This window comes from Sarcophilus harrisii, chromosome 1 (genome assembly GCF_902635505.1).
Source record: "Sarcophilus harrisii chromosome 1, mSarHar1.11, whole genome shotgun sequence".
NCBI classification, from domain to species: Eukaryota; Metazoa; Chordata; class Mammalia; order Dasyuromorphia; family Dasyuridae; genus Sarcophilus; species Sarcophilus harrisii.
The window spans coordinates 293732053-293745660 of record NC_045426.1 but is presented as its reverse complement, the minus strand read 5'-3'; the positions used below and the strand labels follow the sequence as shown (position 1 = coordinate 293745660).

At 34.5% G+C, this 13608-nt stretch overlaps 1 protein-coding gene across 7 annotated transcripts in view; it reads right to left on the bottom strand.

Annotated features, from left to right (window-relative positions):
• DOCK8 (dedicator of cytokinesis 8) overlaps positions 1-13608 on the bottom strand; it is a 307293-nt gene that overhangs the window by 199478 nt on the left and 94207 nt on the right. For 6 of the 7 annotated variants that reach the window (XM_031943861.1, XM_031943857.1, XM_031943889.1 and 3 more), the window contains one exon: positions 13458-13529. In XM_031943861.1, the coding sequence (XP_031799721.1) occupies positions 13458-13529 (72 nt within the window). Of the gene's footprint in view, positions 1-696; positions 958-13457; positions 13530-13608 lie in introns of those variants that run through there. The other variant, XM_031943898.1, reaches the window with a different exon arrangement.

Sequence of the window (13608 nt, the reverse complement as noted above, 5' to 3'; positions counted from 1 at the left end):
ATGTCAAGATTTAAGAAGAACACTAATTAGCTGAAGAATCCAGAAAAGAACAACCTGTATGGTGAAAGGGCTTGGTTGGGTCCATGTCCCAGAAGGACTGGGGATGTTTAATCTGGAAAAGAGAAAATGCAGGGATGGGGGTGATAACTATTTTCAAGTATTTGAAGCCCATGCAAAAGAGGGATTGGACATGTTCTATTTGCCCCCAAATGGTAGAACCAGAAGGAATGAGTAGAAGCTGTGAAAAGGCAACTATAGATTTAATGTCAATAAAAATCTGAACTGTCCAAAGTAGAATAGGATGCCTTGAGATGGGGTGGTCGTTTCCCATCATTGGTGATCTTCAAGAAGAATCGGGATGACCACTTGTTGGGAATGTTATTGCAAGGATTCCCCGAGTATATGGGTTGAATAGATAGCTGCTGAAGCCCCTTGAGTTTTGTGATTCTATGATTTCTTTCTAGTGTCACTGGCCAATTTTCTCAGTTTATTTTCCCCAACTTTTAGGAAGCAAATAGCTAAGTACCTTGACAGTCAGCACAACAACCATATATCATAATAAGCAATTATTGATCAGGGAGACACATTTTTTATGACGTTTTGGGAGTAACTGAATTATATGCAGTGATGTGTTTGAATTTTAATTGTTTACCAGTTCACTGGGAGTAAAATATGGAGTAATAAAACAGATGATACCATATTCCTTGGCATCCCAGCTCTCCTTGAGTGTGACCTTGTTTTAGAATTGCCTTAATCACCTAGGATGAAAGACGGAAAGTTGAGGGGATTTTATGATGGTGCCCATAATGAAATGTTTCATAGTCACTGGAGATAATGCACCAAGAATAAATAGTATGTAAACATATTTAATTACTTAAGAATTCAACCTTCTACTAAGGCACCAAGTACATAGTGAAGTTAATCACTTTTTTGTCCATTTGTAAGAATTGGCAAAGGAATTAACTATATTAAAAACATTTTATATCATCTAAAAGATGCCATCTAAAATTCATCCATAATAAAACAATTAAAACTGAAGATGAAGAAATAAACTTTCAGTTACTTCATGATACAAGTCATTAAAACAATAATTCCTATTCTCATTTTCAAAATTCATGCTGAACTGATTACATTTATTTATGAAACATGGATAGTATACTTAATGCTGTACAAATTATAAAAAAGTGTAGTCTTTGCCCAGGGGACTTTCAATCTAAGTTAAACAAATACTTCAAACATAAAAATATACCATCCAAAAAGGATACCAGGTATTTTGTGTTTCTGTGTAGCTCTGTCTTTGCATATTAAGATGCAAGATTTTTTTCTCCTCCTTCCTTTAGTATAAGGGAAAAAGTACTGACTTTGGATTTAGAGAATATGGGTTCAAATCTTGCCTTTTATAATTGCTTCTTGGGCAAGTCACCACTTGTCTGGGCTGTCTCAGTTGCTTCATCTATAAAATTAGAGGGTGGGACTAGGTGGCCTATAAAGTTCCCTTCTGTTCAAATCTATGATTCTATAAGCTTTTTTTTTCTTCCATATGACTCATCAGATTTAAAAGGTAGTTGAATTGTCCATCGTATTAGATATGAGCCCTCTCTTCCCTACAAATTACCTTATACATATTTTTATATAATTTTTTGTGATCATGTTGTTTCCCTTAATAAAATGTCAGCTCCTTGAGCTCAGCCATGGTTTTGCCTTTGTGTTTGAATTTTTCAAACACATAATGTGTATTCTCACTTTTATGCCTTTGGTCACTCCATTTCCTCTCCTTATAGTACAGAGAAGGTATAGGGTGATATGATGAAAAGATATCAGAGAACAAATCCCACCACATCCTTTGTGACCTTATACATCACTTAATATCTCTGGGTCTCAGTTTCCTCATTTTCAAAATTTGGGGTTTACATCTAGGGTCCCTTCCAAAAATGTAATAGTATAGTCATCATCATTTGATCTGTAGGGCCTAGTACTATGGGCTAGGTACTAGCACATAGTAGGTATTTAATAGGTGTTTATTTAGTTATTATAAAAATCACAGGGGCCTTAGGCTAATCTGTATCTTTTCTTCTAAGTATGATATGAACGTATTCTCTCAGATAGCAAAGGCAAAAAATAAAGGACTATCCCTTAAAAATATCAAGGAATTCTATTAATAAGGAGATAGGTGTGGGAAACCATCGATCAGAATGTAGCTGCCTGATGTTAGATAACACTTAAGTATATTCTGAGGATAAAATGGATTCCAAGAGGATGAACTATCAAAGTTGTACAATTTATGACATGTTCTCTTGCTTATGTATGCCTATGGATGCAAATATATTCCTGGGACAGCATCCCTGGATATACCTAAGGCTAACACCAATTATCTTTTGAAGTCTTCAGAATATTTTTTTGCTTTGACTTTATTCCATCAACATTCTATTTACATGTCTGTGCATTTGATGACAAGAAATCTTCTGTTCCACTGAATATGATGCTCATCTTTTCTTGAGGTTGTGGGTCTAATTTAAATTGCTTATCAGAAAAGAACAATCTAATCATGTTCCATACTGGAGTCGATGCTATATTAGGTCCCAGACGATTATGCTATGGTATGTTCATTATCTTCCTTTTGCAGTGAATAGAATGATGGACTTTGAAATCAGAAAGGCTTAAATCTTGCTTTCAATGCTTACCTGTGTGACCACAGTAACATAATCCCTCTGATATAGTTTCTTCATTTGTAAAGTGGAAATAATATTAAAACCTACCTTACAAGTAGGTTTTATTATTTGATCTGCAGAAGTTTATCTATAAAAGCAAAGTGATTTGCTCCAGGACTTATTTTCTAAATGAAGACCACTAAACAAGATGAGAATGAGATAAAAATAATAACTGACATTCATATGTTGCTTCAAGATTTGCAAAAAAGAAGGAAATACTTTATCTCACTTGAGACAAATAATAAAACCTGAGGTAAGTTTTATTTTCATTTACATTTTTACAAATGAAGAAGAGATTAAATGACTTGTCTGTATGACCACAGCATAGAAAGCAAGATTTAAACCTTCTATATTTCAAAGCCCATCTATCATTCTATTCACATCAAAAGGAAAATAATGTACATCCCATAGCATGGTGGCCTAGCACCTAATATTGTGCATATATGTCTGTGTCTGTGTGTGCATGTATGTATGAGTATGTGTCTGTGTGTATGCATGTGCATCTGTGTCTGTGTATTTGTCTGTGTGTATGACTGTGTGTGCATGTGTGTGTGTGATTTTGAAATAATAGCTTTTGGAAACAAAAAAAGAGTATTAGCATTGTTTGTTGTTGTTATGAAAGAAAAATGGTTGTTTTCATCTTTTCTGTTTTGGTCTTTTTAAAGACCCTGTTTTGAAATGGCCCAAGGAAAAATTACTATGGCTAACATTTATATAACACTTAAAAGTTTGCTGAAAGCTTTTACACTTATTAGCTCATATGACCCTTACATTGACCCTGAAAAACTAGATACCATTATAATCCCCATTTTACAGGTGGGAAACTGAGTCTGAGGGAGGGGGATGTAACTTTCTCAGAACCAGCTTGTATAAGTTTGAAGCAATATATGAACTTTTTGGCTTTCTATTATGCCTGGGGCAGCTAGGTAGTGCAGTGGATAGAACACTAGCTCTGCAGTCAGGAAGACCTAAGTTTAAATATGCCTTCAGATGTTTACCAGTTGTGTGACCCCGGGCAAATCACTTAACCTTGTTGGCCTCAGTTTCCTCATTTGTAAATGAACTGGAGAAGGAAAAAACAAATCATTCAAGTGTCTTTCCCAAGAAAACCCAACAATAAGGTCACAAAGAATTGGATACAACAGAAAAATGAGTAAACAATAGCAACAACAATAAAAATATAGCACTCAGCTCCCTCCATTCCTTTTCCTCTCACTCTTCTAAACCCACAGCAACCAATTTTCTGATTCTATCATTCAAATTGTTCTCTCCATGGTTAGAAGTGATCTTTTAAATGTCCAAATCTAAGCCCCTTTCTTATTCCTTCTCATCTCCAACCTCTTTGCAGTGTGACACTATAGTTCCCTTCCTATGGGATACTTCTCTTTTCCAGGATTTTGTGATACTGTTGGTCCTCCTGGTTAGCATTTCTTTCATTCTAATCTTCTGATTGTTTACCTACATCATGCTCACTAGGCAAGGATGGTTGCAAAGGTTTTGTCTTGAACCCACTTTTCTTCTCTCTCAATATTACTTCAATTGATGATCTCATCAGCTCCCATTGGTGGGTAGTTGGTTGTTGTCTGTAGTTCGAAAGCCAAAGTGACTTCATTATGTTGGAGTCAAGGAACAGAGTGTCCATAAATAATCCATATTAACATTTGGAGTGGAGATCTCTTTAAATTTGCACACCTCATGTTTCTTTTGAGCTACTACAACTTTACTTCACCCATCAAGTACAGCACCTTCTTTGATGCAAGAATACCATTCTGGGCCTGCCTATCAGTGTCTTCCATGTTATCCAATCAATTCCAAACTTCTTCAAGGAGATCTTGAGAGTATCCTTGTATTACTTTTTTTCTGTCCTCCATGTGAGTGTTTATCTTGTGTGAGTTGTCTGTAAAATAGTTCTTTAGGCAAATGTGCATTTGGCATTCAAACTACAAATCTCCTAAGTTCAATGATTTGAACTTGCTGATGGTTCTTGATTTAAAGATCTAGTCTTAGTCTCTTTTGTGAATTATAGTCAGTTTCACCAAATGCTTCTTAAGACTTGAAATGGCTATCTCATAAACATGTCATGTCCAACATGTTTAAAACAGAATTCCTTATCTTTTCTCAAAATCTCTTCCCTCTTCCTTATTGTCAAGGACACCAAAATCCTCCCAGGCTCACAACCTTGCTGACATCTTGCAAGTATCCATCTTTAACTCTTTATTCACAATCCATAGGGTATATATAATCTATTGCCAAGTCATGATATTTCTACCTTTACATCACACACACACATACACACACACACACACACACACACACACATCTCCTTTTCACTTGCACAATCACTTCAGTGCTTCATCACCCCTTATCTGGACATACTGTAATAACATTTGATTCCCATTCTCAAGTCTCTCCTTTTCCATCCTCCACTGAGTTGCCAATGTCACTTAAACTCCAATAGCTCCCTATGCCCCCAGAACAAATAAAAATCTCCAGTTTAGAATAAAAAGCTCTTTATAAGCTCCTTCATACCCTTCCAGATGTTCCCACACACACACACATTACTCCTTTCCAAACACTTTATGATACAGCTACACTGGGCTCTTTCCTGTTCCTCAAACACAGTACTCCAAATCTCATCTCTCTGCTCTCCTCCTCCATGTCTAGGAATGCTCTCTTTCCTTTTTTTGCCCCCTGCCTCTTTCCTGGTTTCTTTCAAAATTCAGTTCAATTCCTAATTTCTACATGAAATATCTATCTCTTCAGAATATATTTTATGTCCCTATTTACATCTGCACTAGAATATATATATATATATATATATATATATATATATATATATATATCCCTGAGGGTAGGGACCTATTTTTGCTTTTCTTTGTATATCCTGCTTAAAACAGTGCCTAGCACATAGCATGCACTATTTTAATAAATGCACGTTGTCTAAGTGACTAGAACAATGACTGGACATTATTAAATCTTCATTAAGTCTGCTATTATTATTTTTTATTTAATTTTCTATAAATTATTGAGATTAGATAAAATAATTCCTTTTTGTAATTAAATAAGAACATTAGTATTTCAGCTCATTCTTTGTGAAAATATTCTTGGTACAACTCCAGAAGATAAAACAAGAAGGACAATATGCACTTTATATCTTTCCTGTATAAATTTGTTCTACTAGGTTTCTATATTTAAATAAAATTTCATTCCATGGAGTTTTATTGTTATTGCTCAGTAATGTTTCACTCTCCCTGGCCTCATTTGGGGTTTTCTTGGCAAAGATACTAGAATGGTTTGCTATTTCCTTCTCCAGCTCACTTTACAGATGAGAAAACTGAGGTAAATTGAGTTAAGTGACTTGCCCACGTATCTCTATCCACTACTGCCATTGACTTGGTGGTTAGGAGCATTTGACAAAATGACTTCTATGAAAAATGTTGTTCTTAAGTTTTTATGAATTAATGTTATATCTGAGTACTTTTGAGCAACAATTTGGTCTGTGATGATATTCTTGCCCAGTGCAGTTTACTAGTTGAACTCTCCAGGATCTTTTAAAAAACATTTTAATTTAACATTGAGTTCCAAATTCTTTCCCTTCTTTCCTCCCTCCTCTCTCCCCTTTCTGAGATGGTAAGCAATCAGAATTAGGTTTTATCTATGCAATTATATAAAATTTTTCTGTAATAGTCATTTTGTACAAGATGACTTAAATAAAAGAAAAAAAAAGAAAACAAAAAAATGAAAGTTGTTTTAGTTCTTATTCAAATAATATCAGTTCTTTCTCAGGAAGCAAATAGTTTGCTTCTTTTTTAGGCTTTTGGGATTATCTGATTTCATTGTGCTGAGAATAACTAAATTATTCACAGTTCATCAAACAATATTGCTGTTACTGTGTACAACTTTCTCCTGGTTCTGTTCACTTGACTATGCATCAGTTCATGTAAGTCTTTTCAGGTTTTTCTGAAATCATCCTGCTAGTAGTCATTTCTTATGTATATATATATATATATATATATATATATATATATATATATATATATATAATCATATACCCTGGCTTGTTAAGCCATTTCTCAATTAATGGACATGTCTTTCATTTCTGATTCTTGGCCATCACAAAAAGAGTTGCTTTATATATTTTTTGTACACATAGAGCCTTTTCTCTCTCTCTCTCTTTTTTTTTTTTTTTTTTGAGGGAAGGCTGTCTTTGGAATATATAGAACTAACAGTGGTGTTGCTGGATTAAAAAGATATGCATAGTTTTATAGCTCTTTGGGCCATAGTTCCAAATTATTCTTCAGAATGATTGGATCAGTTCACAAGTACACCAACAATGCATTAGTGTCTCAGTTTGTCCATATCCTTCCAATATCCAAACTTTTCCTTTTTTTTTTTGACATATTAGCCAATCTAATAGGTATGTGGTACCTCAGAGTTAATTTAATTTGCATTTCTCTAATCAACAGTGAGTTAGAGCATTTTTCATACTAAAGACAGCTTTTTTTTAGATAGATTGAAAACTGGCTGTTCATATCCTTGGATCATTTATTAATTATATTTTTATAAAACTGACTCTGTTCTCCATATCAAAAATACTTGTTGCCAATTTTTTTTCCTAGTCTTCTGCTCTTCTTATAATTTTGATTGTATTGATTTTGTTTGTTGTATAATCAAAATTATCTATTTTACATTTTACAATGCTCTTTGTATCTACTTTAATTCTAAATTCATCCCTTATCAATAAACCTGACAAATAAATTATCCCACGTTCTCTTAATTTGCTGATGGTATTGCCGTTTTTGTGTACGTCATGTACTCATTTTGAATTTATCTTGGTAATATGGTGTGAGATGCTGGTTTATGCCTAGTTTCTGCTACATTGTTTTCTTTTTCCCAGCAGTTTTTGTTATATAGTGAGTTTTTGTTCCAAAAGCTTGGATCTTTGGGTTTACTGTGTATTAGATGACTATGGTAATTTGTTATCATTTGTACTTAATCTATTCCACTGATCCACCACAATATTTCTTAGCTAGTACCAGATTGTTTTGATGATTATTGCTTTATAATAAAGTTTATGATCTGGTATATCAAGACATTTCACATTTTTTTCCTTTGATTTCCTTGATATACTTGAGCTTTTGTTCTTTCAGACAAACTTTATTATTTTTTATATCTCTATAAAATAATCTTCAATAGTTTTATTGGTATGGCACTATTGATATATGGGATAATAAAAATGACTATTTGATATGGGACAAATAGTCATTTTTATTATATTTGCTTGGCCATTTAGACCTGTCTTTATTTGTGAGAAAAGTGTTTAGTAATTGTGTTGATACAGTTCCTGGGTTTGTCTTGGCAGGTATTCTCCTAAATGTTTTATATTGTCTACAGCTATTTTAAATGGAATTTCCTTTTCTATTTCTTGCTGCTGGACTTTGTAGGTAATACATAAAAATGCTGGTTTATGAGGGTTGATTTTGTGTCCTGCAATTTTGCTAAAATTGTTAATAATTTCAAGTAGTTGAAAAAGATACCAATTTTCTGATAATAATTCTGACAATTCTTGTTACTAAGTTGTGTCTTATTAGATGTTAAATTGTCATAGTCTATAGTAAAGTATTGCAATTTTTGCCCATTCCTTGTATAATTGATGCATGTTGTTATACTTAGAAAATCCCAGAGAATCAACTAAAAATTACTGTTAGAAGAGACAGAATGACATAGTGGATAGAGAGCCAGCTTCAAAGCCAGGAAGACATGGGATCAAGTCCAACTTAATAGCTAATATTTGTATAACTTCTACTGTATGGAAGGCACTGTGGTATCTCTTTTGATCCTCACAACAATCATGGCAAGTAGTTACTAGTCAATCAATAAACAAACATTTATTGTCTTCTATGTGCCAATGTGCTAAGTACTAGGGGTACAAAAAGAAGCAAAAGCAGTCCCTGTCCTCAAAGAGCTTACAATCTAATTGGGGAGTAAAAATACAAAGAAATGTATTCAAAGTAAGCTATATTTAAGATAAATAGAAAATAATTTAAAGAGGGAAAGCCCTGGAATTACAAGGGATTGGAGAAAGCTGCCTGAAGAAAGTGGGGTTTAAAGGAAGTCAGGGAGGTCAGTTGTCTGAGTGGAGAAAGGGGGAAGTGTTCTGGGCATAGGGGACAACCACAGAAAATGTCCAGAGCAGAAAGATAGAAGTATCTTGTTTGTAGAACAGCCAGGAAGCCAGTGTCATTGGTTCAAAGAGGTAGTGAGTCAGGAGTAAGAAGATTGTGAAAGGCAGGAGAGTATTTTGTATTTGATCCTGGAGGCAACATAAATCACTGGAGTTTGAGTGAAGGGGTGGAGGGTGTGTGTGTGACAAGATCAGACCTATGGCTAAATGGAGGATAGATTGGAGAGGGAAGAAACTTGAGGAAGGCAGAATCACCAACAGGTTATTGCAATAATACAGATATAATGAGATAAGAGATCCTGTCCTAGAGTGATAGCCATCTAAGACAAGGTGGTGTATTCAACAGACCTAGGTAACATCTTGGACATTAGGTTGGGGGTGGGTATGGGTGGAATATGTGTCAGAGATAATGAGGAGTTCAACCCCTAGGTTGCAGCCTGAGAGACTAGGGGGATGATGTTGCCCTCCAAAGTAATAGGAAAGGTAGGAAAGGGAAAAGATAATGAGCTCTATTTTTGACATACTGAGTTTAATAATATGTCTACTGGACATACAGTTTGAGATGTCTGAAAGGCATGTAGAGATGCAAGATTGGACATCTGTTATGGGCCAGAACTCTGAAACAAGGATTCTTACAAGGTGTTAAGTCATTAAACACAAAACTGCCTTATTTAGTTTATCGTGGTTATCTAGTTTAGCGTGGTGCTTGGTGCTTAATAGCTCTCTAAGTTCAGTATGACTGATTTAATCTTACAACAAATAATGCTTTCCTAGTGATATAATGATTGGTTTATATTCAGTGTAAAGCATATAAGCTGGGAGCCTCAGCCAGAGTTAGGGCAGAGAAGACAAAGAACTTAGGCAGGGAGCTCAAGCTCTTGGAGCCAAGGAGAGATTCATTCCATCTTTTGTCAGGCTCCTGGTGGCTGGCTGGCCTCCTGCATTTTCTCCACTGAAACCAAGTCCTCTCTGAAGGCCAGGAGAAAGCTAGCTTAGTAGCAAATGAAGAAGATAATAAAGACTTTTGGACTTTTAACACCTGGCTATTCTTGTGGTGATTAATCTGCTGAAACAAAGGCTGTCTCCAGAGCTCAAAAAAAACCGAACCAAGAAAACTACAGACATCAATGGAGAGATTGGGGCACTACTTCTGACCTAGATAGACTGTTGTGACTCTACTCTCTAACCAATTCTAGGACTACATACATACTTGAGGTCCATACCTCTGTCAAAATAATGCTGCAAAATACTATTGTATTAAGTTAAAAATAGAAATGGTGAATTCTCTCCTAATCAAGGAAGTACAGAAGAGACATTTGATTTTAATTTGTCACTGGAAGCCTTTTTAATGATCTTCCCTCAATTATAAATTATAGGAATACCATAAAGTCAAAAATTTTAATACTTATAAATATTACACAATACTAGCACATACAGAATACCTGTTTAGAGTAAAATTCATCCATTCACTTAACTTGCTGAGTGTATGAGTAGGAAATGGTATCCCACATTATACAAAGAAATAAATTCTTTGGGCTTGTTATAAATTAGTGTGCATGACTGTTAAGGGAATTGTGATGAAAAAGAGACAGGTTCCTCTCCATGCAACAGACTTGTCTCTTCTAAAGACATAAAAACTTATTTAATTTCATTTGTTTGTCAACACATTCCCTGCATGCTGAACATTAACAATGACATTTATTGTATCTCTTGGTAAGTAAGCCTGTTAAAAACTGTTCAGATGATGTCTGTATACAGAGGCAGCTCACATGACTCAGAATTATTTCATATTTTTTAATTAAGAGAAATGCTTCTGTGCAATTTTTATTTAATTTATTTACCAATTTATTTAAAGTTTGAGAACATTGCTGTTAAGCTGTTTCAGTCATGTTTGACTCTTTGTGATCCCATTTTGGGGGAATCTGGAATCTTATCCAGGTTTCTTAGCAAAGATTAACTAGAATGGTTTGCCACTTTCTTCTTCAGCTCATTTTTTATAGACAAGGAACTGAGGCACAGTTAAATTATTTACCCAGGGTCACATAGAGATTAACAGGTTTGAATTCAGAGAGATAAGTCTTTCTGATTCCCAATGCTCTATTACTGCACCACTTAGTTACTGGATTGCTAGGAAATGAGTATAGCATGGAAATGTTCCACTTGGTCTATTAAAATATTCTTTAAATTGATTGAAATTCGAGTACTACAATTCATTGACAATACTTGTGATTCATTGGTTTAACAAAGAATCTTGGATTTTTTGTTAGAAGAAAACCTGAGTTTAAATTCTAACTCTGACATTCATCAACTATATCACTTTCAGCAAGCCTTTTTTAAGGACCTCAGTTTCTCTGCCTCAGAGGTGAGACTAAATGACCTTTTAAGATTTCTTTCAGCTCTATGACTATATGAATAAGGAAAATGGAAGATACTCTTCTATCAAGGGTATTTTAATCTACCATTGGAGGTCTTTTTAATCTTCCCTCATTTAAAAATTTTAGGAATATGTAAATTATAGGAATACATAAAGTCAAAATTGTTAATACTTATAAAAACCATTGAAAGTATTTACAGAGACTGTTTAGAAGTTCTTCCATTCAGCCAGCTAATTGAGATTGAAACATTATTTTTTGATCTTCATTCATTTTTAGCAAAGGTAGGGAAGAAGAAGGGAAAGGAATCAAGATAATGATTTTCTAATCATCAGGAAGGTGGAGAGGGAAGAAGTAGATTTCTCTTCAAGTTATCCCATGGACACAAAAGGACAAGTAGAGAATGAGGGAGAAATTGATCATAACTAAATGGATTCAACCAGTTAAATTCATGCAGGAAGTCAATTTACAAAAAAAACAACAAAACAGATAAATCTTTGGTAAATTTGATTAGAAAAAGGAAAGAGGAAAATCAAATTGTTAGTCTTAAAAATGAAAAGAGAGAACTTTCCACCAATGAAGAGGAAATTAGAGCAATAATTAGGAGTTACTTTGCCCAACTTTATGCCAATAAATTTGATAACCTAAGTGAAATGGATGACTACCTTCAAAAATATAGGCTTCCCAGATTACCAGAGGAGGAAGCAAATTGCTTAAAAAATAGTCCCATTTTAGAAAAACAGAATAAGCTATTAATCAACTCCCTAAGAAAAAATCCCCAGGACCAGATGGATTTACATGTGAATTCTTCCAACTCCAGTGAGTTGTCCAGTTACATAGCTAGTATGAATCTGAGACTAGTTTAACTCACAAAGATGGCCAGCACCCTAATCTACTATGCTACCTAGCTGCCCAGAAAAGGTTCAAAAACCATTCAACTTTTCATTATAGACTTGGTCGACAGGAAGAGGTTCCATTAAGTGGGTCCCTTTATAACATTGTATTAATAATTCTCTAAATTAATAAATCTCCCATTCGCCTAGCATTTGATGCATTTCAAAGCTGTTTCACATAATCTATGATCTTCAGAACAATTTTGTTAGGACAAAATTACTAGCCAATTTTATGGATGAGAAAACTTAAAGGAATTTCATACAATCAGTTAGTAATTATTTACTAAGTGCCACACAAAGACAAAAATTAAGCATCTCCAGCTTTAAAGAGTTTTTATTCTATTGAAACATATAAGTCAGTGGTAGAGCTAAATTTGTTGTCTATAACAAATCCTAGAATGGTAGTCTTCAACAAGGTGTTAACTCTTACATCAGACTAATATGTACACCTAGACTTATAACTACTCGAGTGTTTGCAGGAAAGCAATTGTATTCTCTTAGGGAACAGCCAGATTATTATGCTTTATTCATTGTACCATCCTGCTCTCTCCCTGTCAGTCCAGGGTTTTGGTTATGGGCAAGAGACTATAAAAGTTTTTTGTGTTTTTCTTAATTTCAGATTTTAAATTTTGGAGTGGCTATGACAGAGAAAATCAGTGATAGAAAGCAATGACCACTTAGTAGTGCCAAGCCAGAGGCAGACTCATCAAAAATGGCCAGAGTGGCCTTGGAGAAGGAAAAGCTACTGATGTAACAAAAGACCTAATAATGGGAGCATGACTACGATGCACTTTCTGTACTGGCAAAAATACAAGGTGCAGCGGGACATTTTCACACAACAGATTGTTTGGCAGTAACTAAAAAGTAGTGCACTTTGTTTTTTTTAATTATCAGAAAGGGTGATCGGTATAAATTCAAGAGGATATCTAGGCAAACAAAGTGACATTATTTGCCCAGACTCACACAGCTAATAACTGTCTAAGGTTGGAATTAAAACAGGGTTTAGTTTTCTACATACACTATAACTGAAGATAGGCAGATATCTGAGGGTTTTTTTTTATTGTTGTTGTTTTGTTTTTAAACATTAAGCATTACTGTTGTTTAAATGATATCTATTAGTTTGGAACAATAGGCATCTTAAATACCTAGAGCAAGGAGGAACACTAGGGCCACATTTGGCAAAGAGTTACTTTAATTTTCCATTCATGCTTTTTACTGTGGTAACTTGGAAGCTCAGAATTCTTCCAAACAAGAACAAAACCAAAAGATTCCACTTTTTGTCCATAAAGATGCAACTTACTTTCTGTTTACGATTAGCCACTCCCGAATATATGTCTGAACACAGTCTCTGACATGAGGATCCAGTTCAACCCTGAGGAAATAGAAAATTAAATTAAAACATGTCATTAATGGGAAAAACATCTCCAAGCTGAGAATAAGATGATTCCACA